The following is a 26,681-nucleotide window of genomic DNA, read 5'->3' as shown; positions in this document are numbered from 1 at the left end:
TTGATTTGCAGTTCCCTGATGGCTAATGATGTTGAGCATCTTTTCATGTGTTTTTTGGCAATTTGTATATTTTCTTTGAAGAAATGTCTATTCACATTTTTTGCCCATTTATAATTTTTTGCCCATTTTTAAGGGACTAGATGCAAGTCCCTTATCACATATGTGATTAGAAATATTTTTTTCATTCTGTAGATTATCTATATCTCCAGTAGGATTTTTTATTTTACAATCTGTTTTGTCTGATATTGGTTATAGCCATTCTGTCGTCTTCTGGTTCCTGTTTGCATGATACTTCTATACCATCCTTTTTATCTTCAATCTCTTTGTGTCTTTGAGTTTCGAGTGTGTCTTTTTAAGACACCATATATTCGGATCTTTTTTTTTTTTAATTTGGAGGGAGAACAGTCTCTCCCACTTAGTTGAAGTGTTTAATCCGTCCATATTTAATGTTGTTATTGATAGAGTTGGATTTATGTCTTCATTTCACTTTTTTTCTATGTTTCATATCTTTGTTCTTTTATTTCTTTACTACTTCCTTTTGCACTGAATGAGTATTTTCTAGGGTAACATTTCAATTCCTTTAATGATTTTTTCACTATATATTTTTGAGGTGTAGTAGCTGCTCTAGGGCTTACCATATACATCTTGACTCACAGGAGTGACTACAGATTTATACTAACTTGATTCCAGTGAGGTATAAAAATGTTACTCCTGCTGAGCTCTAGTCCCTCCTCCCCCTTTTTGTGCTATTTATAACATATATGTTGTAAACTCAATATATGTTATAATTATTACCTTATGTGATTTTATGTCTTTTATAAAGCTGAGAAGAGGAATAGGAACAAGTGTTTGTTTATAATTTGTTAAAATTAACCTGACTTTCCATTTCTGGTTCTGTTCATTTGTTCCTGTGGATCTGAGTTACTGTCTAATATAATTTTCTTACTGTAGTTCAGCTTTGTTCCCATCCACCTTCCTTTTGATGCTATTGTCAAATATCTTACTTTTCTATATGTTATAGTACCAACAGTACAATTATACACATATTATTTTGTACAATTGCTTTTAAAATCAGTTAAGAGAAGAAAGAATACACACATGTATTTGAGAAGCCTCTGATGTCACGCCCTGGGGCCTCGGCCGTGGACGTTGCACAGTCCCCCTGGGATGACGGTGGTCTTACTAGTGTTCTCTTTGTCGCCTTCCCTGATGCTGTTAAGGTGTTTTAGCTCTGTTGGTTTCACATCCAGCTCTTAGGCTCCACTAATGGCTGACTGTTTGCCGCATTGTTTTCAGCAGTGCCCCAGGGCATAAATTGCTCCATAGTTTGATTTATTAAATTTAGTCCCCTTTGCAGCAGCAGTTTTTGAGGCCCATCTTTGAGGTTTGTTCTGACCCCAGGAGGGCTCTTCTTCACTGTCTCTTTTCCTGTTTCTCTCTGGTAAACCAGCTGGCCTACGGCTTAGCTTGTTGCCCTCATGGAACTACTAGCCTCCTCTTAGATGCTTCCACCAAAATCTCCATTGTTTTCAAGACTTGCCCTGGGCTTGAACTTCCCTCTGTCCCAGATGCAGTCCCGATTGCTGAGGAGCTCTCTGTTCTGTGGCCTGCCCTCTTGAGCCCCTTTGTGCCGCTGCTCTGGAGCTGCGGGCAGGGACGGTGGCTCATTTCCCTTGGAGTGACACCTCTGCTTCATGAGCAGCGCGCTGGTCAGGAGCTAGGCCCTACTTCTCGTCTTCTCTGGGTAGATGATTAAGTTTTGGACTCATTAACAGGGAATTTTAGCTGCCCTAGTGATAGTTCTGTGTAGGGAGACGGTCACTGCTGTAGATGAGTCCTTCACCTGCCATGTTTTCATCCTAGAAATTCTTTCTTCACTTGGCAGACTCTTGCTCGCAGGTAGAGAGTGAGTGCTCTGTCTGTGGGGCTGGCTGCCTAGACGATCTGATTTGGACATGCTGCTTTGCTTCTCAGGCTCGAAGTGAGGCGTTTTATACTGAAGGGACCTAATTCTTGTCATGGAGTACAAATAGTAGTTTTCCCTTGTACCTGGCTACGGTTTCTACCTGAGGAACCAGCCAGTGTTCCTGTGCTCAGAGGCAGAAAGAGAAGCCAAAAAAGTCCTCCTTTGAAAAGTTCAAATGATGTCCTGACCTGCTTTACGGGCTCCACGCAGCAGCTCACTGTGTTGTGGTTTTGTCAATATAATGGGCCAAACTAATTTAATTACGTTCAAGAAAATCCATTTTTGCTTTTGTTGTTGTAAACCATTTGAAGTAAAAAACAGTCAACATACTAACTTGTAACCATATCAATGCATAAAATCCATTTTTACTCTGTTGGTGACCGTAAAATAAAATCGTTTAAACACCCCAAAAAGTAGGTTATTCTTTGAGAGATTTGATGAGAATATAAATAAATATAGATTGCTTTGATATGCAGAATAGCAAGTCAGTTCTTTTTAGTAACATCTTTAGAAAAACAGCACATAATTGCAGATGGTGAGATGGCATAGGATTTAGTAAATTATTCTATATGTTTGTTTCTGTTACTGTTTTCAATCATTCAGGTAGATACCAGATTTTCAGAAAATAATACTATCTAGATAAAATAAAACAGGAGTAATTTGTCACCTATCTTTTGTATAATACAATATAAAGCCAGAATTTAATAATCTTTGTTTTTCCAAATATCAGTAATTCCATGTGATATAAACATGGGATTTTTAGCTGAAATTTTATTGTTATATTTTAGAAAACAGCGTTATCTAATAATGTTTATTAAGTGCCAGTTGATCTGAGCTCTTCTAAACTATTTGAAGAACGGGCTGTAACCACAGCTCCAGTAGTCTCATCACAGTTCTGAGGCATTGACTAAATTGTTTTCCAAATTTTATTAAGGACTTTCAAACATAAAGGAAAACTGAGAGAGTGGTATACTGACCACCTGGTACCCATCACCTGGATTCAGCAGTGGTTAGTTTTCTGTGTTTGCTTTATCGTTTTTTGTGTGTTGAATCATTTTAACTTAGATTACGCATCATGACATTTTACTCCTGAAGTCTTTAGCGTACGTCTCTGAAAAAATAAGATGTGCTTCTTCAAAATGCAATGTCATTATCACATGTAAGAAAACTGATGATTTGTAAATACCATCTAATATCTGTCTCATTTAAAAAAAATTCCCATTTAAAAAAAATCAGTATCCAGTCTAGGTTCGTAGATTACATTTAGCTGTATATTAGTTTATATTTTTCAAATTGTATAACAGCTTCTATCTTTCAACTATTTTTTGTGATATTGACTTGTTTTTTCAACTTTTTATTTTGAAACTTCTGAAATTTATGAACAGAAAAGCTGAAAGAATACAGTGAACACCCACATACTGTTCACAAAGGTTCACTGGTTGTTAATAACTTTTGTGAAATTTGCTTTGTCATCTTTTCTTTACTGGAACCATTTGAAAGTAAGTTGTGGGTATTATAACACTTCACCTGTAAGTACTAAGCATGCATCTCCTAAAACAAGTATATTCTCATGTAACCACAATGTTTATCATTCCTAAAAAGTTAACAGAAATTTTATAACATCATAATCCATATTCAGATGTTCCCAATTATACCCAAAATACCTAGAAAGCTTTTTTTAGAAAAATACTAGATCCAGCAAGGTTCCTGCCTTGAATGAAGTATTATATTTATGCTGTGTTTATAATATGGCTGTTATGTTTCCTAGGTCTTTCTAAATTTTTTTCTTCCTCATGACATATTTTACAAGAGTGTAGGCCACTTGTTTTTAGAATGTCCTTTATTCCGTATTTGTTTCTAGTGTTCAGATTCAGCCTACATGTTTTTAGTTGTAGGTGATATGTACTTTCTAAAAAAACCCTTTTATTGAAGTATAGTTTCATACAGGAAAATGCACATAGGTGTTCAGATAGATGAATTTCCCTAAATTGGACTCACCCTTGTTCAGAGGCACTCAGATCACGAAATTGACTACTGCCAGCCCCTCGGAGCCCCCTCTCGTCCTTTTCCCGTCACTGCCAGTACTTTCTTGACTTGTAAGACTGCAGATTAGTTTTGCCTGTTTTGTACTTCAAGTTGAACCACGTGCGTACTATTTTGCTTGTGGTTTCTTTTGCTCAGCATTATATTGAGTGCAATTCATCTGTAATTTTGCGTGTTGTAGATTGCTCAGTCTCATAGCTGTATACTGTTCTAGTTATGAATATACCATAATTTATCCATTTCTACTGTTAATGGGAATGTGAGCAGCTCCTGGTTTGGGGCTACTATGAATAGTGCTGCATGTGTACATCCTTTCACATGTCTGTTGGTAAACATATGGGCACATTTCTGTTGGGTATACACCTAGGATAGAATTGCTGTCATTAGGTATGCAGATGTTCAACTTTTAGATATTGCCAGTTTTTTCTAGGGGTTAGGCCAGTGTTTTTTGTCCTGCTGTATCATATCAGGCAGCACATAACGTCAGGCTGCCCTGTATTTGTGCTGCTAGGTCTGCTCACTTAGATGGATGGCAGCCATCAGATCTTTTTATTGTTAAGTGCCATTTTCACCTTTGTAATTAGATCTTTCCATTGTAAAGGCACATTACTCACTATTTAAAAAGTGAACTGTGGGATGATATTGGTATTTTTGAGAGATTTTGAAAAATCTCTGTCCCAATCACCTATTGTCCAGTCATTTTATCATCCTTTGGTGTTTCTTGCCTGAATCAGTTATGGGAAGGTGGGAGGGGCTGCACAATGGTGAATTATCTAACTGTTTTATTTTCTTCTACATTTATTATCTGAAATTACGTATCTTCTGTAAAGAAGAGCTTTATCTTCATTTACCTCCCCTTCCCCCGCCCCCCATCATTTTTCCTTCTGGTATCACTGTGGGCTCATGGATTTAAAAATTTTTCGATTATAATCCATTGCTATCTTTTTTTTTTTTTATGCTTAAATTGTACCAAATTTGGCCAGTAGGATTCCCCTCAAGGGAGTCTAAGTATTTATTCCCTTTTTATCTGGTTCAATAAGATGTTCCAGACTAATGTGCTTTTCTTCTTCCGGGTTTGGAATCAGCCTTTCTCCAGTGAGTCCTAGCTCCTTTTAGTGGAGAATAGTATTTTTGTGCCTAAATCAGGATGCTAGTTATGCTCTTTAGGTACATGACAGTGGCTTCTGAAAGTCCAGGCCAGTTATCTTAAAGAATGTCCCACATTCTGTATTTGTCCGAATCTTTCCTCCTGGTCTAATTTAGCTTCTTTGTTGCCCAGATTTCCTGTAGACTGAAAATTAAGTCTAAACCTTGATTCAGGTTAAACAATTTTGACAAATATGCTTCATAGGTGATTTTGTGTATATCGTATCATGTCAGAAGTTATATAATGATGGGTTGTCCCAGTATTGATGCTAATTTCAAACACTAGGTTAAGGAGGTAACGTCTAGATGTCTTCATTGTAAGGATAAGATTTTCCCTGTGTTTAGCAAGTTATCTGTAGGAGAGTTACTTCTGCACAGATGAATGTCCCCTTCGTCAACAGCCTTTCATCTCGTGGTTTTAGTATCCACTGATGATCTTTGTTTGTTTGTTTGTTTTTGCGGTTGGCGGGCCTCTCACTGTTGTGGCCTCTCCCGTTGCGGAGCACAGGCTCCGGACGTGCAGGCTCAGCGGCCATGGCTCACGGGCCCAGCCGCTCCGTGGCACGTGGGATCTTCCGGGACCGGGGCACGAACCCGCGTCCCCTGCATCGGCAGGCGGACTCCCAACCACTGCGCCACCAGGGAGGCCCTGGAGTTGGCTTCTTAATTTAATTTTAGTTTTTAATAGGTGATACATTTACATAGTTCCAAAGACAAAACTACAGAAAGAGAGATTCACTTAGAGAAGTCCCCTTTGTATATCCCCTCTACCCTGTCCCCTGCCCTCTGGTAATAACCATTTTAATTAGCGTCTGGTGGTGTTTTTTTTTTTTTTAATAAATAAATTTATTTTTGGCTGCGTTGGGTCTTCGGTGATGCACAAGGGCTTTCTCTAGTTGCGGCGAGCCGGGGCTACTCTTTGTTGCGGTGCGCGGGCTTCTCATCTCGGTGGTTTCTGTTGTTGTAGAGCACGGGTCCTAGGCACACGGCCTCAGTAATTGTGGCTCACGGGCTCTAGAGCACAGGCTCAGTAGTTGTGGCGCACGGGCTTAGTTGCTCCACGGCATGTGGGATCTTCTCGGACCAGGGCTCGAACCCGTTCCCCCTGCACTGGCAGGCGGATTCCTAACCGCTGCGCCACTAGGGAAGCCCCTAGTGTCTGGTTTATCCTTCTAGAGTTTTGTTTGTTTTTCCAAAAATAAACAAATACATATGAATAAGCTTATTTTTCCTCCTTTCTTTCACCAAGAAGAACATTCTGCGTACACTCTTTGGCACCTTTCTTCTCTAAAAACATATCCTAGGGACTCCTCTCCTATGATATCATAGAGATCGCCCTCATTCTTTGTTTTTTCCACCACATATTTTTTCTTGAGTAGACATACGATAGTTTATTCAAGCAATCTCCTATTAAGATTGGCTTGTTTCTAATCTTTTGCCGTTATAGGTAGTATAATTTTGTCATTTTGCATTTGTGTGAAGGTGTACTTTTTTGCTTGATCTGACATAGTGCATCAAAAGACAAAAGCTCATAGAATTTTGCTAGATATTGCCGCATTTCTCCCACAGTTGTACTCTTCTGTGCTCCAGAGTATGAGTGCCTTTCTCCACAGCACCCCCAAAAGAGCGTGGTATCAAACTTTTGTGTTTTTTTGTTTTTGTATCCTTGATTAATTTTTAAAGTATTGAAAAGATGTTAGGAAGAGTGTCTTATTTTGGATAACTTCTGTGATCATAGGCTGAAATGTGTATAAAGAATTTTGTAGTTTACTTTATATAGTTTAATGAAACAGCTGAGAGACTGATGCTGGTGGTAACACAGAAGTGGAAGGGAGTAAGCAAAAAGGTTCTAAGGGGTGATGAAGATGATGTACTGTTATTATCCCTAATAACCAGGAATATTATTAACGACGTAAATTATGAGGCTTAAAAATGATCTTTCTATGAGTATGCTTAATGACTCATAACACTTTTCTCAATGAGAATATGAATCTTCCTTGTTAAATTTAGTGACTGAATCCAGGTTATTGCCTTAATAAAATATTTAAGCAGTGAGAAATTAGACCCTGTCTGGTCTATAAGAAGTCTGCTTGCACTAAAGAGGCAGGCTTACATGCCCCTTTTCCTCCTCATTGCAGGATAAACATGTTATGTGATTTTGTGTGTATATGTGTGCGTATCATATCATAGTTGCATTGTTTTAGAATTAAAGGAAATTTGATTTAAATTTTAGAGAAATATATATTCCTATCTCTCCTTTTTATGTGAGGTCGAGTCTTTTACCTGAAACATAGTTAGGGGGTATAGAAAGTAAACCTGGCTTGAGTGATGTGCTCATAAGTCACTGTGTGGCAGTGTATTGGACGTGTCTAGTGTCATGCAGGGAGGGCCCTCTGGTGGCATCATTGTTACGTACCCCCTCTTCATTGCTGACCACCCCTGTGGCTAGGGTGAGGGCCTGGGCAGCACCTCTCATGGGCTGTGACTCCTCTGATTTTATTCTTCTTCCATTGTGTTGACAAGAACCCTTCTTGAACTGTTTGTTCTGTGGCTTTGTTATCTGCAGTGGACACCTGCCTACTTTTAATAAGTCCCTATTATAGGTCTGTACTACAAAGGATTTCCTTTTGTGAGCATGCCGTTCTCTATCTAATTAAACAGCCGAGGTTCTCAGGCTTCATGGTCACCCGCGTTCCGTGTTTTCATTTTCCCTTCTACTGTGTCACACATTCACAAGTTAGTGACAAGAAAACATAATCATGGGAGATGAAAATAGTTTATCACCTGCTAGATGTCTCTGTCAACGCTGGAGCCACTTTTCTGGCGTAGATTACAGAGCCCATCATCTTAGTTTCTGTTCAGATTGTTTAAAACACAGCAGTCTTTGAATCCATGGATGAAGATAGTGGAAGTGTTATCCTAGGCGACAAGTACTCAATTGAATAACGCCAGACAGTTATTCTCTATTTGTTTGTAGATAGTCATAACATTGACAATGTTACTTACCATTTACTCTTTTTTAAAGAAATCTTTAAAAGGCTTCTTTAAAAGAAAAAGATGAACAAACTTTGTTTTTTAGAGTAGTTTTAGGTTAAAAGGCTTTTTTGGAAAGAAGTTCACATGTTATTTGAAAGACATATCACTAGGATTAATAAATCTGAATTTTATATTTTTACTTTAATTTTCTAAAAAAACCTTTTAAATTGAAAGTTTCAAGCGTTCATAGGGTAGAGATAATAGTTTAGTGAACCCCGTATGCCCATCGCTCAGCTTCGGCACTGTCAGCACTTAGCCCTATTTCCCCTTGCCACTTTTTGTTTGTTGTCCCTGAAATTATGCTCTTTTACCTATACATACTTTAATTTCTCTTTGCTTATTCCATCAGGTGATCTTGTATAAATTTAAAAATTACAGTGATTGAGGTATTTCAGGCTACTGTGCTTTCCCAGAAAGCACTGTTTTCTAAACTGGTTCAGAGAATTTACTGTGAGAGACTCACATATCAGGAGACCTCTACTTCTGAGGGATATTTATTTTGGGGAAAGTTATCTTATATTCAGGCATAAATGATTAGACAGTAAGTGTGGTAAAGAAAAGTTTGCCATGTGTCCCTTCTGACCCCATGGAGCAATGAAAGGAGGTGGTAGAATACCGGACTGTTGTCTCACTCCAGCCACCAGGTGGTGCTGTAGATCTGGAACAGGTTCGTTCCTTCATCCGGGCTCAGTCCTATCCCAGTGTGGCATGTGTGTTTACAGCCTATGAAGTATGGATAATGCTTTTCTTCTGCCATTTATAAGAATTAGTTTGCATTGAGGCATTGAATATGATAATTACAAGTGATTCTTTGCTTGTTAAAGATTTAAGTATTTTCTGGAACTTAACCTAGAGAAGCTTTCAGATTCATTTTTCCTTCTTAATAGCCTTACTCTATGTATATGAAATATTGAATAACAACTTATATTTAGAAAATTATTCACTGTATCATGCTGACCTCTTCCTTCAATTATGCAAAGAAACCAGAACAACCATGTATAGGATAGGCATATACTATTTTATAAATATCTGTCATAATTAACAGAATTTGAATGATGGCTAGGTGTGAGCATTTTGAAATTTTTGAGACACTTTTTAAGCCTATTTTCTTGAGTAAAGTAGAGGGCCTAGGCAATATTTGTACAGTTCAGTCAAAAAAACCACTTTTTATGAGCAGCTCCTAAGTAAGGGCACTTTTGTATTGTAGCCTGTCTTAAGGTATGTTGCATGACATTTGTTACTAATAGTAGTTAAATTACCAAGATTTTAAGATCATTTACTTAAATAAATTTAGAGGAGAGGCCACAGTTTTATCCTCATGATAATGTTAATTCTGAGGGAGATGCAAAGGGGTAGAGTTAAACTAACGCTGGGGACATTTTTTCTTAAAGTTTCTTTTGGTTAATAATTTCCAAAACTTGTCTCAGATCATAAAATCGTAGCATGATACAACATTAGAGACGGAAGGACCTTTGTGATTGTGTAGATGGTATAGATTCACTTCTCTTACTTAGAGAGTTAATTTGTCTAAGATAATATGGGTGGTTAGTGGCAGAGCAATGATTCCAAATTTAAGTGCTTTACACTGGGCCGTGGTGTTGTCATTGGAAGACGTAAAAGTGGGCGTAAATAGTAACATAGAATAACTGACATCAGTGAATGAAATGTTCAACATAAGCAAATTTTCCAAATAATTGAAGCATTTTTATTGTTAAAATTTTATGTCCAAATGTACTGTGTTCTTCCCTGCCTTCTCACACAGAATACTGAGCAGGACTTGTCTTGAGAATGACCTGCATATTCCCTCAGGAGTGTTCTGCTCTTACAGTACTTCTGTGTACCACATGCCCTCAGACTACTGCTTTTTTCTGTAAAGTTACTCTTTTCATCTTTTTTTGCTCTTCTTTTCTTTTTTTTTTTTTTGCGGTACGCGGGCCTCTCACTGTTGTGGCCTCTCCCGTTGCGGAGCACGGGCTCCGGACCCGCAGGCTCAGCGGCCATGGCTCACGGGCCCAGCCGCCCCGCGGCATGTGGGATCTTCCCGGACCGGGGCACAAACCCGCGTCCCCCGCATCGGCAGGCGGACTCCCAACCACTGCGCCACCAGGGAAGCCCCCAGGGTGCTTACTCTTTAATGACTATCTCTGGGCACTCCTTCCCACCCGAGAATGTGAGCTCCACAAGAGCACGGGATCTTCATCTGATATTTCATCTTCATCTACAGCATATTTCATTTCATCTTCATCTACATCTTCATCTACAGCACACCGAATGAGCAAATTACCCAGTAGGGTTAAATGTTAAAGGAAGAGAAGAGCAGGTGTAAAGGGAGGAGTGGCTGTATTAGTTACTGGCTTGGAAACTAGATCACCAAGTTTATTGTTTGTAAAGTAATAGTCAAGGGGAAAATGGCAAAGGGAGTTGGAGGGATTCTTTTGCAAGTTGGGAACATAAGCATTAGGACGTGCCTTTTTGAGTCCTCATTTTAACCTTTATTGCTTTCTTCTGGGATTTGAATGTCTGAAATTCTAGAGTAGTTTGATAATTGACCTCTAGCTAAGGTATAACAATATAACAGTAACCATTATAGGTAATATGTACATATTTATATTGTCTTCTGGAAGCTGAGGAATGAGACAGTGAAGCAGGATGTTTGGTGTCAGATGGAACGTGTGGCACGAAGTGGACGTTGATACTTGATTAACCAGCTGCAGAAGGAGAGATGAGCCCTGTGATAAATGATCTGGTTTGAACAGTGTGAAGATGACACCAGTGCTAGTGGACAGCGCTTGTGTGTTTATAATTCTAGACATTTTGGGTAAGAATACTGATGACAGGAAGGCTGAGTAGCATCACGTGTGACGCGTGGACTCTGATCAGGCACTCTTGCCTTAACTCTCATCTTTTCCACTTATTACCTGTGTGGCTTTGAGCAGGTCCCTGCTCCCTCTGCTTTCCGCTCTTCAGGTTCCTCATTTGTAAACTTGGGGGGAACATCACATGGGGTTTGTTGTGAGGATTAAGTCAAGGTAAAGGTGCTTGGCTAAATAATCTTTGACTAAACTTGAGATGGTAGGATGGGGATGATGATAAACCATTAGGAAGCATCAGAGACACCAAGGTCAGGGGCAAACAAGTGATACTCCTGGTCCATCCAGCCAACATTTGCAAATTAAATTATATTTTTCTTTGTTGTTTGTTTTTCCATTTAATTCTTATATCTGTTTGAATTAAAAGATCTTATATGTTTTAAATTTTAATATTAAATTAGAATCAGTTCTTTCAGAGGAAAAACGTAATAATACTCAAAACCGTTCAGTTTGGTTCATCAACATGTGATTTTAGTCTTTAAAATACTATTATACCACATAAAATCTATAAAACGTGTCATTTGGTGAAGCTATATACGTATATTTCTTAATCGCTTTGCTTAGAACTGGAAACAAAGGAACTGTGGATGTTCTTGTGCCTTAACTCTGGTGATGGAGCTTCTTGCTTATTCTGTGACTAGATCTCTCCTTTTGAAAAATTAGCTATATTGTATTAAACTACCATAATCTGTGGTATACTTTGTGCTCGTAAGCCAACTTATAAAGTACTCTGTCAGAGTCAGAAGGAATATACACTTCCGAGTGCCAGGAATGGAGTAGATGCCTAGTGAACATTCATTGAATGAATGGGCAACTGAGTTGACTGTTTTTAAGAAACAGCTGGATGGAAGCAACCTAAATGCCTATCGACAGACGAATGGATAAAGAAGATGTGGTACATATATACAATGGAATATTACTCAGCCATAAAAAGAAACGAAATTGAGTCATTTGTTGAGACGTGGATGGATCTAGAGACTGTCATACAGAGCGAAATAAGTCACAAAGAGGAAAACAAATATCGTATATTAACGCATGTATGTGGAACCTAGAAAAATGGTACAGATGAACTGGTTTGCAGGGCAGAAGTTGAGACACAGATGTAGAGAACAAACGTATGGACACCAAGGGGGGGAAAACCCCGGTGGGATGGGGATGGTGGTGTGCTGAATTGGGCGATTGGGATTGACATGTATACACTGATGTGTATAAAATGGATGACTAATAAGAACCTGCAGTATAAACAAACAAACAGACAAACAAAAGAAACAGCTGGAGGGCTTCCTTGGTGGTGCAGTGGTTAAGAATCCGCCTGCCAACGCAGGGGACACAGGTTCGAGCCCTGGTTTAGAAAGATCCCACGTGCCACGGAGCAGCTAAGCCCGTGTGCCACAACTACTGAGCCTGCACTCTAGAACCCACGAGCCACAACTACTGAGCCCACGCGCCGCAATTACTGAAGCCCGCGCACCTAGAGCCCCTGCTCCGCAACAAGAGAAGCCCATGCACTGCAACAAAGAGTAGCCCCCGCTCACTGAAACTAGAGAAAGCCCACATGCAGCAACAAAGACCCAACGCAGCCAAAAATAAATACATTTTAAAAAAATGTATTTTCCATTTGCCAAATGGAAAACTGCAAGAAAGAAAATAGCGTTCTTGAAACTTGTGACGTGAAGCCAAAGGAAAATTCATGTGATGTCAAAGCTCTTGACAGTGGTCCTTCTATAAGAAGTAAAAGCTGAGAGAGTGTTGAGAAATTGACCCCTACGAGTTAAGCACATTTTAGTGAGTGCAAAGCTAGTGTGCTAGGGATCATCTTGTTGTGGGCACCATTGCCGTTTGTCTTTAGTTTTTGTATTTTAGGTCTGCTTTTTCCATTAAGCCTGAGGAGCTTCAAGTTTTATGACCTCCTGGTAATGACAAGTGAACAGTGCCACCTATTGAGGACTGGCCTAAACAAGGAAAGTTTGTGTTTTTGCCGTGGAAATTCATATGATATGCCAAATAAGTTTAGCTAACTGCTTGCATGATTAAAAAGCGGTTGATTTGCTTCTAGTCAGTAGTTAATTATAAAAGTAAATATATACATTATATATGTGATTTTAAAAATCCAGAATATGTAAATGTGTAAAAAACTAGGGGATATATTTGTGTAGGTCTGTGAGTATTGTCTGTAAAATAACATACATGTTGGCTTTTCTGCGACAGTCATTCTAGAGATAGCTCAAAGTTTTACCCGTGGAACGGCTCCCATGTTTCTTTCTCCTGGGCTGTGGAGGAACGTGATTCTTCTGTCCAACCAATCATATAAATATTTAATTCCTTGCATGTTCCAGTCACTGTGGTAGGTCATGGGGATGCATAGATGAATAAGACACGGTCCTCTGCACGTTTTAAAAAATGAAAAACTTCTTTTCATAAGTTTGCATTAATGTTTAAAATGTTAAAATCCCAATAATATTAAAGAGTAATGGAAATATATGTTACCTGGCATGATGTAGAGAGATTTGATCTTGCCTGGGATCACTTGGTCTGATAAGTATGCAAGCAGTACCTATAACCATTATTCATGTGTTAATATAATCGAGTATTTTCAATAATAATTAAATTGCTGATAATATGTTCAATTTCTTAGTACTTTGACTAGAGAGCTTTTATTTTTTATTATTATTATTTTTTTTTGCGGTACGCGGGCCTCTCACTGTTGTGGCCTCTCCCGTTGAGGAGCACAGGCTCCGGACGCGCAGGCTCAGTGGCCGTGGCTCACGGGCCCAGCCGCTCCGCGGCATGTGGGATCTTCCCGGACCGGGGCACGAACCCATGTCCCCTGCATCGGCAGGCGGACTCTCAACCACTGCGCCACCAGGGAAGCCCGACTAGAGAGCTTTTAAAATAAATTTTGTTTTGACTGTGCTCTCCTGCTAAGAGACTTTATTTCTAAGTTTTGTGGTATTTTCTGCTTATCCCTAATTCATGTCATTCAGATTTTTGGAAGACACCCAGTTTTTCAAGGTCAATTTGAATTCTTTTACCAACTTAGTGCCATTTAAGTGATACCTAGTTTTGTCCTCAGTAATCTTTTGAGTAGTTGCTCCTCAAAAATAATACTGGAAGTTTCCCTGCAGGAAATTAAAGGAGTGTATTGAGGACATAGGTGGTCCTGAGGAGAGCTGATGAGAGGGGCACAGGCTGTTTCTTCACAGATACCAGCTCTTGGTTACTGGTGACTGCTTCTCTCTGTTTGTGGCATCTCACCTCGACCAAATGACACAATTTTGCAAAGTAGCCAGGGGCCATGAAGACACATAGGGGAAAAGAGCAAAATACGGATATTCATTTATTCGTTTATGAATTGATTAATCCAATTCACAAATGAATGAATGCATCTAGGCATTTAAGCAGCAAATATTCGTTGAGTCCCTACTATGTGCCAGGCATCATTTTAGACTCTGGGTAGTGAACAAGAGAGAAACGTTCTCAACCTCAGGGATATTATATGCTAGTGAGGAGGATGAATAAACAAGTAAGTATGCAGTATAGTGTCAGTATAGTACATGCTGACAGGAAGAGTGAAGAAGCGGTGAGGGACAGAGGTGGTGGCGATAATTATATGAAGACGTCAGGAGAGGCTCTGAGGAGAGGGGCTGCTTGGCAGACACCTGGATGGAGAGCATGCACCTGTGCGTTTCTTTGGGAGGTACATTTCAGGCATGACATGTTCACAGAACAGCAGGAACAGTGGTGAGGCTGGAAAACAAGGCGTGGCACATCTCCTTTCTTATCTATGTCGCTTATGAGTGTTTTGTTTTTTTAATCTCCTCTTTCTTTTTGCCATTCATTGGCTGATTTTCATTATCATAAAAATTTATATGTTTTGTTGTAGACTTGTTGCTTTGTTTCCTTGTTACCTGAACACCTATATATCACCACATTTTAGTGTTGTTTTATAACACTGAGACTTGGTATGTTTGGGCTTTATTGCCTCCTTGGTGAATTCTGATTAATGGTTGTGTTTAGTCAATGATACAATGAAGGGAAACATGGATTGGAAAAAGCTTCTAGGTTCTAATCCTAGTTTTGTTGCTAACTGACTGTAAACTAATGTAACATTTCTGGACCTCAGTTTATCTAGATGTAAACTAAAGCTGTTGGACTAGATAACTGCCAGGATTCCTCTTAACTGTAAAATTCTGTTGTTTCAGTGATTTTTAGGAAAAATCCCCAGGAGAAATACAATAATTTTTTTTCTTTTTATTTCCTTTTTTAAAATTAAGGCGTGCAAATCTTGGATGTACAACTTATTGAATTTTCACATATGTATGTACTCTTTTGGGAACTTTCTGGAATTAAAAAAAAAATATTTTCCATCCACGGTCGGTTGAGTCTGTGGATACGGAACTTGGAGGGCTGCCTGTATAAGTATATTCCAAATACCTTTCCCAATCTGGAAATACCTATACTCAATACCTAAGAAAATATTATTTTTAGAAAAATGCAATTTTCAAGTGTTTCCATTTTGTTGCATTCTTTTTTTAAGTTTATTTGTTTTTGGCTGCGTTGGGTTTTTGTGGCTGCGTGTGGGCTTTCTCTAGTCGTGGTGAGCAGGGGCTACTCTTCACTGCAGTGCGCGGGCTTCTCCTTGCGGTGGCTTCTCTTGTTGCGGAGCACCGGCTCTAGGCGCGTGGGCTTCAGCAGTTGTGGATTGCGGACTCCAGAGCACAGGCTCAGTAGTTGTGGCACACGGGCTTAGTTGCTCCGTGGCATGTGGGATCTTTTCGTACCAGGGATTGAACCGTGCCCCCTGCATTGGCCGGCAGATTCTTATCCACTGCGCCACCAGGCAAGTCCTTCCGTTTTGTTGCATTTTTGAACACAGTTTATAGATTAAGAAAGCAACAGATTTAAGGATTTCTCTTATTACATAAAGGTTTGGTCCCAATGTTGACTTTAAAGAAGTCCTAAGGTACTTTTTCTTTTAAACACACTTCTGAAATTATTTCCACACTTCTTATGGGATATTTTAATATTTTGGGCTGGTCCTTAACTTACTTGATGTTGTAAACAGGCAGGTCTTTAGGTCATAGGGTCCCGTGACAGAATGATTCTCCCATTAGAGAAGCAAACAGGTCTGTTCTCAGCACATGATGTCACCAGCGCTTGAGTCTTTCTTTAGTGGGTATTCCTTTTGGTGACTTTGCCAAGAGCTCCTTTTCTTTGCATGTCGATGTGAACTCTGTTCATGGTGATTTTGTTCACTGCTGGTAATGTTGAAAAGCAACAAAATTCTTTTAGATTCTGTTATCTTTGAGTATAGCTCTTCAAGCTATAGAATTAGGGCATTGTTTTCTAGATTTATAGATTCATGTTTCAAACTTAACCTTTTAATTTTAGAAACAGGAACACCAAAGTTGGAGGTAGTAAATAATAAGTTCAAATGTATACTATTTGTGTTAATAGATACAGAGCCACTGTTTATAAAATATACAGTTGTTATAGTGAACACATGAGGTAGGTGTTAGTGAGTGACTTAATTATAGCCCAAATCCCTATTGCTGTTAGAAATTGGGGAGAGCATTGCAAGGAGTAAAAGAATATGCACTGAAGTAGCTCACTAATTAGGATGTGCATTAGCAAACTGGATTCAACACTATGAACAAAACATTTATAGCTCGCTCTGTGTGTTAGCGTTAACGGACTTTTGTGATTCTGGGCCGATGTTAATCTTTAAAGAGGCATTTGTTACAGTTCCTTCCACGGTGTGGGCTTGAGCATTAGTCCCTTCACCAATCCAAAGTGCTAAATATTGCAAGGATCCCCTTGAGGGATATTATTGGGCAGGGACCATGACTTTTAAAGGGGGGAGAAGAGCCATTGATTCATTGATAGTTTATATTAGATTTTTCTGACAGTGTAAACAGCCATACTGAGTATTTTCAGTGAGCATTTCTATTAAGTATAGATTGGGGAAAATGATTCAGAGTCGGCAGGGGCCAGTGTTTCTTAGAATGAGTTTTGTGGAATATTGGTTCTGTGGAATGTTAATTAATGTTACATGAAATTAAAACCCAACCAACCAACAAACAGATCTCTTTGGTTATGAAACTTTGGAAAGCACTAGATTAAATGAAATTGAAGGGTTTTTTTTTTGTTTTTCTAACTATATTGGGATATAGTTATATAATGTTGTGTACCTTTAAGGTGTACAACATATTCATTTGGTATAGGTACGTTGCAATATTGTTACCACCATAGAGTTAGCCAACACTTCCATCATGTCACATAATTAGCATTTCTCTTTTGTGGTGAGAACATTCAAGACTTACTCTCTTAACAACTTTCAAGTATATAGTACAGTATTGTTCTCTGTAATCACAGGGCTGTGCTTTAGATCCCCAGAACTTATTCATCTTCTAGGGTGTTTTGTTCGACTGTGGGAATTCTCAGGGCCTGTAATTTGTCAGTATACCTTGTACTTCTCTAAGATGAAGGGGAAGTGAGACAGCAATAGTATGCAGCATTTCCCAAACTTATTGGGCCATGGAATCATTTTTTAGAGAGTGTTTTGGGAACTTGACATGCCACAGGATACCACCGGTGAAAGTGATTAGGCTGAAATCATTTTGTAGATAGAAAACTAAGACCTAAATAATGTAAGTACTCAAGTAGCTAGAGCTGGTGAGGTTCCAGACTAATTCTTAGATCACTGTTCTTTCCATCAGCAAAAAAGGAGATTTAATGGCTCAGAAGACATAGGTTTAAATATGTTAGAGTGTAAATTAGGTTTTCATTGTCATCTTTGAAGATTTATTGAAGCTTAATGTCCTGTCCAAGGTTCTGGGTCTAACCAAAAAAGGTAGTACAAGCGGTCATTTCTTTCAGCTGCATTGCTAACAAACGGAATAGGGAATAGATGTAAAAATGAATTTACAGAATTACCTGAATCAGCTCTTTTTACTAAAATTAGGATAAACAGGGTCTTAGTTCTCAAACCTTAGTTTTGACTTGCTATTAAGTACAGATTTAATTTTCATTCTGTTGATGACTTTTTAAATGGGGTGGGGAGAGAGTTTAACTTAATGTAATTTAGACTCATAATTAAAGCTTCCAAAATCTAGATAGAAAATTGGGAGATTGGGATTGACATATATATACTACTGATACTATGTATAAAGTAGATAACTAGTGAGAACCTACTGTATAGCACAGGGAACTCTAGTCAGTGCTCTGTGCTGACCTAAATGAGAAGGAAATCCATAAAAGAGGGGATATATGTATACATTCACTTTGCTGTACAGTATAAACTAACACAATATTGTAAAGCAACTATACTCCTTAATATTTTACATTGAGGTATGATTTAGGTTGATCATTATAAAATTTTAAATAAATTTAGATTATAGACTAATGTTAGATTAGTTAATTATTAGATTAATTATTAGATTATAGACTAATGTAGTCAGACTTGTCGTCTAACAGTTTGTAAGAAAGTACGTGCACCAGGGTGAAAGGCTAAGGGAACGGGACCAGCAGAAGTATTTGTTAGTGCAGGGAGATTTTGGGTAATCCATAGGAGCCGTTATAAGGCTTAGAATTCCACTCTGACAAATAGGTACACCTCACTGATGTTCTTTGGTTTAGGGGAAAAAATTGTGGCTTATCTTGAAAAAATGCTGTTGGGTGTTCCTTCTGCTTTATATAGGAATTTAACATGGTTCCTTATTAAATAGAAAAGGCATTTCAGGAAGATATTAGCTTAAATTACTTATGTGTTGAATATTTTACATTACAAAGATAAGTGGTTGATTATAGTTTTACTGGGATATTTTGACAAAATTGGTAGTGTGTATTCTTCTCTCCTGTTTATTCCCCCACCCCACCCTGCCCCCAGTAACTGGCATGGTTAATAACAAGTCTTGGAAAAAGAATTTAGTGATTATAACTGACAGGAGGTTTAACTACAATTTTGTGTTCTTGGAAAACTGTTTAGAAAATTTTGGTAAGCATTAGGTACTTCTCTGAAAGGAATGAGAAGGTATTATGAGACAGGCTACTGATGACGAATAGAATAATGGTACTAGGAGGGGTGAGTAAGAATGCTGCAAGAGAAGCAAGGTCAGTAAGTGACTATATAGCAATAGCATTGATCTGTGTGTATCCCTTTTCTCTTTTTATTTTTTATTTTTAAAAATAAATTTATTTATTTATTTATTTATGGCTGCGCTGGGTCTTCGCTGCTGCACGCGGGCTTTCTCTGGTTGCGGCGAGCGGAGGCTTCTCTTTGTTGTGCTGCACGCGGGCTTCTCGTTGCAGTGGCTTCTCTTGTTGCGGAGCACGGGTGCTAGGTACACGGGCTTCAGTAGTTGTGGCTTGCGGGCTCTAGAACGCAGGCTCAGTAGTTGTGGCACACAACTTAGTTGCTTCGCGGCATGTGGGATCTTCCCGGCCCAGGGCTCGAACCCGTGTCCCCTGCATTGGCAGGTGGATTCTTAACCACTGCACCACCAGGGAAGCCCCTCTTTTTATTTTCTTCCAGTTTTATTGAAAAATAATTGACATACAGCACTGTATAAGTTTAAGGTGTACAGCATAATGATTTGACTGACAACATCATGAAATGATGGTCTTAATAAGCTTAATGACCATCCATCATCTCATAAAGATACAAAATTAAACAAATAGAAAAATATTTTTTCCTTGCAGTGAGAACTCTTAGGATTTACTCTATTGAAAACTTTCATATATAGCATATAGCAGTGTTAGTTATGTTTATCATGTTGTGCATTACAACTCTAGTCCTTACTTATCTTATAACTGGAAGTTTGTACGTTTTTTGTTTTTTTTTTTGCTGTACGCGGGCCTCTCACTGTTGTGGCCTCTTCCATTGCGGAGCACAGGCTCCGGACGCGCAGGCTCAGCGGCCATGGCTCACGGGCCCAGCCGCTCCGCAGCATGTGGGATCCTCCCGGACCGGGGCACGAACCTGTGTCCCCTGCATGGGCAGGCGGACTCTCAACCACTGCGCCACCAGGGGAGCCCAGAAGTTTGTACTTTTTAACTGCCTTCATCCAGTTTCCCTTCCCCCCACCTCTGCCTCTGGTAACCACAAATCTGATCTCTTTTTCTGTTTGTTTGTTTGTTTTTGAAGTATAATTGACCTACAATACTGTGTTAGTTCCTGTTAACACAACATGTGATTTGATATTTTTATGCATTTCCAAATGACCACCATGATAATTCTAGTTATGGTCTGTCACCGTACAAAGGTGTCACACTGTTACTGACTGTATTCCACACACTGTACTTTTCATGCCTGTGACTCATTTATTTTGCAACTGGAAGTTTGTACCTCCCTCACCTCTCCTCCCTCCATGTTCCTCCCCTCTGGCAACCAACTGTTTGTTCTCTGTATCTATAACTTTTTCTGTTTATGTTTGTTCATTTGTTTTTTAGGTTCCACATATAAGTGAAATCATACTGTATTTGTCTTTCTCTGACTTCTTTCACTTATCATGATACCCTCTAGGTCCATCCATTTGTTGCAAATGGCAAGATTTCATTTTATTTTAATTAAGGCTGCGCAGCTTGTGGGATCTTAGTTTGAAAGATGGAAAGGGATTGAAAGATTTCATTTTTTGTGGCTAAGTAATATTCCATTGTGTGGGGACTTCCCTGGCGGTACAGTGGTTAAGATTTCGTGTTTCTACCGTAGGGGGCGCAGGTTCAATCCTTGGTCAGGGAGCTAAGATTCCACATGCTGCACGGTGCGGCCAAAAAAAAAAAAAAAAAAAAAAAATTCCATTGTGTGTGTGTATGTATGTGTATGTGTGTGTACCACATTGCCCTATCTGTTCATCTATTAATGGGCACTTAGGTTGCTTCCATATCTTGGCTATTGTAAATAATGCTACAGTGAACATATGGGTGCATATATCTTTTTGAATTAGTGTTTTCTTATGATAAACACCCAGGAGTGGAATTGCTAGATTGGATGGTACTTCTATTTTTAATTGTTTGAGGAATCTCCATACTATTTTCCATCGTCACTGCACCAGTTTACATTCCGACCAACAGTGCACGTGGGTTCCCTTTTTGCCACATCCTTGCCAGCACTTGTTGTTTGTTGTATTTTTTATAATAGTCATTTCAGGTGTGAGGTGATATCTCATGGTGGTTTTGATTTGCATTTCCCTGATGGTTAGTGATGTTGAGCATCTTTTCATGTGCCTGTTGTCCATCTATATGTCTTCTTTGGAAAAATGTCATTTCAGGTCCTCTGCCCATTTCTTAATCAGGGTATTTCTTTTGTTGATGTTGAATTGTATATTTTGGGTGGCAACCCTGTATCAGATATATTGTTTGCAAATATCTTCTCCCATTCAGTAGGTGGCCTTTTCGCTTTGTTGATAGTTTCCTTCTCTGTGCAAAAAGCTTTTTAGTTTGATGTGGTCCTATTTGTTTATTTTTGCTTTTATTTCCCTTGCCTGAGGAGACATACCAAAAATATATTACTAAGACTGATGTCAAAGAGTGTACTGCTTGTGTTTTCTTCTAGAAGTTTTGTGGTTTCAGATCTTACATTTAAATTTAAGTCTTTACATAGAGAAGAGACTTGTGGTTGCCAGGGCAGGGGGCGCCGTGGGAGGGGGAAGGACTGGCAGTGTGGGATTAGCAGTTGCAAACTAGTATACAGAGGATGGATAAACAGCAGGGTCCTACTGTATGGCACAGGGAACTGTATTCAGTATCCTATGATAAACCATAACGGAAAAGAATCTGAAAAGAATATATATATACGTATAACTGAGTCACTGCTATACAGCAGAAATTAACACAACATTGTAAATCAACTGTACTTCATAAAATATTTTAAAAAATAAATTTAGGTCCTTAATCCATTTAAAATTTATTTTTGTGCATGATGTGAGAGAGTAGTCCAGTTGAATTTTTTTACATGCAGCTGTCCAGTTTTCCCAACACAGTTCATTGAGGAGACTGTCTTTTCCCCATTGTATATTCTTGCCTTCTTGCCTCCTTTGTTGTAGCTTTATCTTTAATTTTTGCCATCTTAAGTATGGTGTGTCTTTGTATGGTCTCCTTTGGGTTGATGCTGTTTGGGCTGTCTGTGCTTCCTGGACCTGGATATCTGATTCCTTTTCCAGGTTAGGGAAGTTTTCAGCTATTATGTACTGACATATGTCCTCTGCGCCTCTTTCTGTCTCTCTCTGTCTCTGTCTCTGTCTCTCTCTTCTCCTTCTGGGACCCCTACAAATGAGAATGTTAGGACATGTGATGCTGTTACAGAGGTCTCTTAAACTGTCCTCATTTCTTTTTTTTTCTTCTTTTTCCTGTTTAGCTTTCCACTGTTTATCGTCCAACTTGCCCATCTCTTCCTCTGTATCATCTAATCTACTGTTGATTCCTTATAGCGTATTACTGTTATTATTTTTTAAAATATTTATTTATTTGGCTGCGCCGGGTCTTAGTTGCGACACGTGGGATCTTCCTCGCAGCGTGTTTAGTTGTGGCAAGTGAGCTCTTTTAGTTGTGGCATGCGGACTCTTAGTTGGGGCACACGGGATCTAGTTCCCTGACCAGGGATTGAACCCCGGGCCCCTTGCATTGGCAGCCTGGAGTCTTATCCACTGGACCACCAGGGAAGTCCCATAGTGTATTATTTATTTCAGTTATTGTACACTTCACCTCTGTTTGGTTCTTTTTTATATTTTCTCTTTGTTAAAAACATCTGACTCCTCACTCTGTTCATCCATTCTTCTCCCGAGTTCTTTGAGCATCTTTATGGTCATCACCTTGAACTCTTTATCAGATAGATTGCTTATCTCTACTTCACTTAATTCTTCTTCTGGGGTTTTATCTTGTTCCTTTGTTTGAAACATATTCCTCTGTCACCTGATTTGCTGTTTTTATGTTTATGTATTTGGCAGGTTGGTTACATTTTCCTCCTCCTCCAGATACAGCAAGGGAGACACCCTTACAAAATATTTCCATTACTAATGTAAATGTTTTCTTGCAAAGGGGCAACTCCTACTTGGTTTTCAGAGTTTTCCCGAATTCTGCTGTTTCTTAGAAAATAACCAGTTTAAGATAATATTCCAAAGAGACACATTTTGGGGTGGCAAATTCTGCTCCCCTACATTATAGCAGGCTTTACTTTTTTTTAGGGAAGTTTTAGATTCACAGCAGAATTGAGCCGTCTTTGGTACTGATCTAACATCACGGTGGTATTTGTTAAAAGGTGTCTATTTCTGTTATCAATTTCAGTGTATATACGAATTGTATTGTGCAGTTATATTTGCTGTTTTATGATTATTGTTTTTCAGAGTATTACCTTCTTTGTGACTGAATATAATATGCGTCATTTCATTACGAAAAAATTTACTCAGTAGTTAACTGGAGGGAAAGTAGCAGTGGGCTTCTCTGGTCCGCGGAAGTAGACACAGCCCTTCTCAGCCTTTTTCGTGCCCTGTGAGCAGGATAGTGAGTGTGGGCCTTGTGATTTGTTCTGTTTTACTGCTTTGCTGACTGAGAACCGCACTTATATGTTTCATGTTTTGGCAGCTTCAAACAGGAAGAGAATTTTTAGGTCTGTTTTGGAAAAAAACTGTGACAGGAATGTTACATATGTACATGACAAAGATGTATGTAAATTATTGGAGCTTCAAGGAGAGACAATAGTTTTCTTGGAGAGTATATGCTACTCTATCATTATTTGAAGTGACTCCTGTCAGATGAAAAATTAATCAGTCCAGTCAAACTAAGAGAGAAATGGAAAATTTTATTCAAGCTAAACTGAGGATTATAACCTGGGAACAGCCTCTCAGAAAGCTCCAAGAACTGTTCTGCCCGTTAGAAGTCAAAGCACCATTACAGAAGTTTTTTGACACAGGAGCCTGTACATTAAATGATGTATTATTGACTTACACAATCCAGATCTGCAAGTACAAAGAGCTGGGTTGTGTGACCCCTTACAAGATCAAGATGGAATGTTATCTTTTAAGGAGTTGTCCTATTGGTGCTGGGAGAATGTTGCGCTTTATTGTTGAGGAGGTTTGGTGGATGCATAACGCAGATACACAGTGCACATTAAGGGGAGAGAGGAGGCCAAAGGACAGAGAAAAATTTTTTATGTTTAAAATTTTCTTATCTTGCCATAAAATATGAATTTTATTTCACACTTCCATCATAATTGATGCATTAAGTACGACTGAACCAGAAGTACTTCTAAATTCTAATGTAGTATGTATAAAATACAGTTAACATGCACATACTGGAGAAAAGCACGGAAACCCTACAGTAGCACATTTCTCATTTTAAAATAAAAATGCACCATGCCTCCTTTTTCTCCACTATTAAAACTGGGTAGTCTTTCAAGTGTTACTTTTTATTCTTGGGAGGAAAGGCAGAGATTGTTTATGTTAGGCTAATGTAAAAAGAATCCAAGACCACAAAGGTTGCACTTTAAATTTCAATAGAATTATGTGCTTCATATCAGCATTATGAAATTTTAAAATTTGGTGTATCTTGCACTTTCAGAAATTTCTCCTCTAACAGTTAATATAATTGAATTGCATATTAATATCATTTAAATTAAGAAAAAAATCTTACGGTGCCTTTATTTTAGTATACCCTGTCATCTGAGGCCTAGATGATACTTACTAGTTAATTATGTGGCTTTGGTATGCACTAGTAGTCTTTTAGGAAAATATTTGCATTAGTTTTGGGGGGAGGAAGTGTCTGATATATTTTTTAAACTTTATTATGAAAACTTTAAACATTCACAAAGTAGAGAGAATTGTATAATGAGTCCTCATATATTCATCTCCTGTCCTCACTAGTTTAATATAATGACTCTTCTTGTTTTATCTGTGCATTCCCCACCATTACTTTCCTCCCAACCCCCCAGTGGTTTTGAAGGAAATCCCAGACATCATGTAATTTCATTGAGAAATATTTCAATGTGTACCTCTAAAAGCGAATCAAATTATTTGTATTCCCAGTGAGTACTAGCGAGCTTTGTGTGGAGAGGAAGTTCCAGAGTGCTTGGAAACAGACCTGCCATTGCATTTTATTGTAGTTAATTTGTATTCAGTAAGATCCAGAGTTTACATTACTTGGCTTTTTTTTTATTATTACAATACATCTCAAAGGATTTGAAGTGTTGATTTTGTAAATAACATCTAAGAAAACATTATGAATTACCATCATGAATATGTATGAAGCAATGTGACAGTCCTCATTTCAGAGCTAATCTGCGATTTGCTTTGTCATTTTTCATGGCTCCTCCCCAGCTCCAAAATTAGTTTCTTTATTTAAATGCTGAGAAACAGTCAGCATGTAACACTTATTTTCAGATGAAATCTATAAGGCTCTATTTGTGTCAGAGAAAGAGAGAGCAGAGAGAAAAAATATGCATATGGGGCTGAAAAAAAGAGGAAGGGGCAGAACAGTGTAAACATCACAGCCTGGGTACCAGAGAAGTAGCTTCCCCTTTCCTTCCCTCTCACCCACCCAACCTCCTCTCTTGGTCTTGGCTTTTTAATTTCTCTCTTTTCTTGGTGTCCCCTTTGATTTATATCTCTTTCTTCTCTTGGCATTTGCCTAACTTTGCCTGTGGCATTTATGATTAGGAAGATCGCTGACTCCTCCCTTGGAGAATGTTTTATTATATAGGGGTTGTGAGATAAAACTTTAAAAAGCAAAATATTTCAGGACGAATTTGTTGTGCTTTGTTTTTATACAGATTTTGAAAAATGTTTATTTAAACTCGTTCACATAGTTGGGTACCTGCTATGGCCTAGATTGAACTTTTCTGTAGTCTGTGAATGAATGATAACAACGTATGAAACGTTAACTATATATAGACATTTAGGTTCGCTCTATGTGCTCTTTTTGAAAAATTTTGTAATAATTTTTCCTTTTTTTGTGTGTTCTCTTTTGCTGCTCATTTATTGGATGAAACTGATTTTATTCAAATGTGACTCTGCAGTTCACAAGATTCCTTTGCAGCTCACCTTTGGAGGTAAGATTACTCAATGACCTTGAAATGAGAATTGCTATTGGTATCTTTTGTGAGGCATTTGATAATTTAAGACTGATCATTTCGTCATGATGTATTCTTCAATACCAGCAATGAGATGAATGCAGACTTTCCTTTATAAGAATTCCTATAAGTTACAGAGCTATCCCGGTAAGTTACAGAGCTCTGTGCGGGCAGTGACCTTCACAGCAGGTCATTGCCGCCGTTTTAATGGGTAGAATGAAGCCAGTCCATTTTAAAGAGACTTAGTTGTATCTCCTCACTCCCACGCCGCTCTCACATTGGCCTTATCCTCTGTAAACTGCCCTGGTGTTAAAGGAGAGCTGGAGAAGTCTGGGCAGAGGCTGTCATCAAGCAGGTTTCAGTTAGTTTGAGAGAACTTTCTAAAATCCATGAATTGATTAGGGAAGAGCAGAGGCCTTCCCTTGTACTGAGCCTCATCATAACACAGGCATGATTCTAGGTGCCAGATTCGCTTTCTCATCTGATTCTCATAATGGTTCTGCAATTTAGAACTGAAAATCCAGCGATAAATTGTGAGATAAAGAGAACTCTTAGATAATCA

General features: G+C 38.6%; 1 protein-coding gene across 19 annotated transcripts in view; it reads left to right on the top strand.

Moving 5' to 3' along the window:
• ATE1 (arginyltransferase 1) overlaps positions 1–26,681 on the top strand; it is a 156,595-nt gene that overhangs the window by 23,831 nt on the left and 106,083 nt on the right. For 14 of the 19 annotated variants that reach the window (XR_002643869.3, XM_022568569.3, XM_089898261.1 and 11 more), the window contains one exon: positions 26,066–26,098. The exons of the other annotated variants lie outside the window; for them this stretch is intronic. Coding sequence is in view for 13 of the 14 variants with exons in the window: in XM_022568569.3 (XP_022424277.2) it covers positions 26,066–26,098 (33 nt within the window). In the remaining variant the exon portion in view is untranslated. The remainder of the gene's footprint in view (positions 1–26,065; positions 26,099–26,681) is intronic. 19 annotated transcript variants of the gene reach the window in all.

This window comes from Delphinapterus leucas, chromosome 16 (genome assembly GCF_059928025.1).
Source record: "Delphinapterus leucas isolate spDelLeu-1000000601 "Yukka" chromosome 16, BTC_Dleu_Yukka2, whole genome shotgun sequence".
Lineage (NCBI taxonomy): Eukaryota > Metazoa > Chordata > Mammalia > Artiodactyla > Monodontidae > Delphinapterus > Delphinapterus leucas.
The sequence above is the reverse complement of the archived record's forward strand: the minus strand, read 5'-3'. Positions and strand labels throughout refer to the sequence as shown.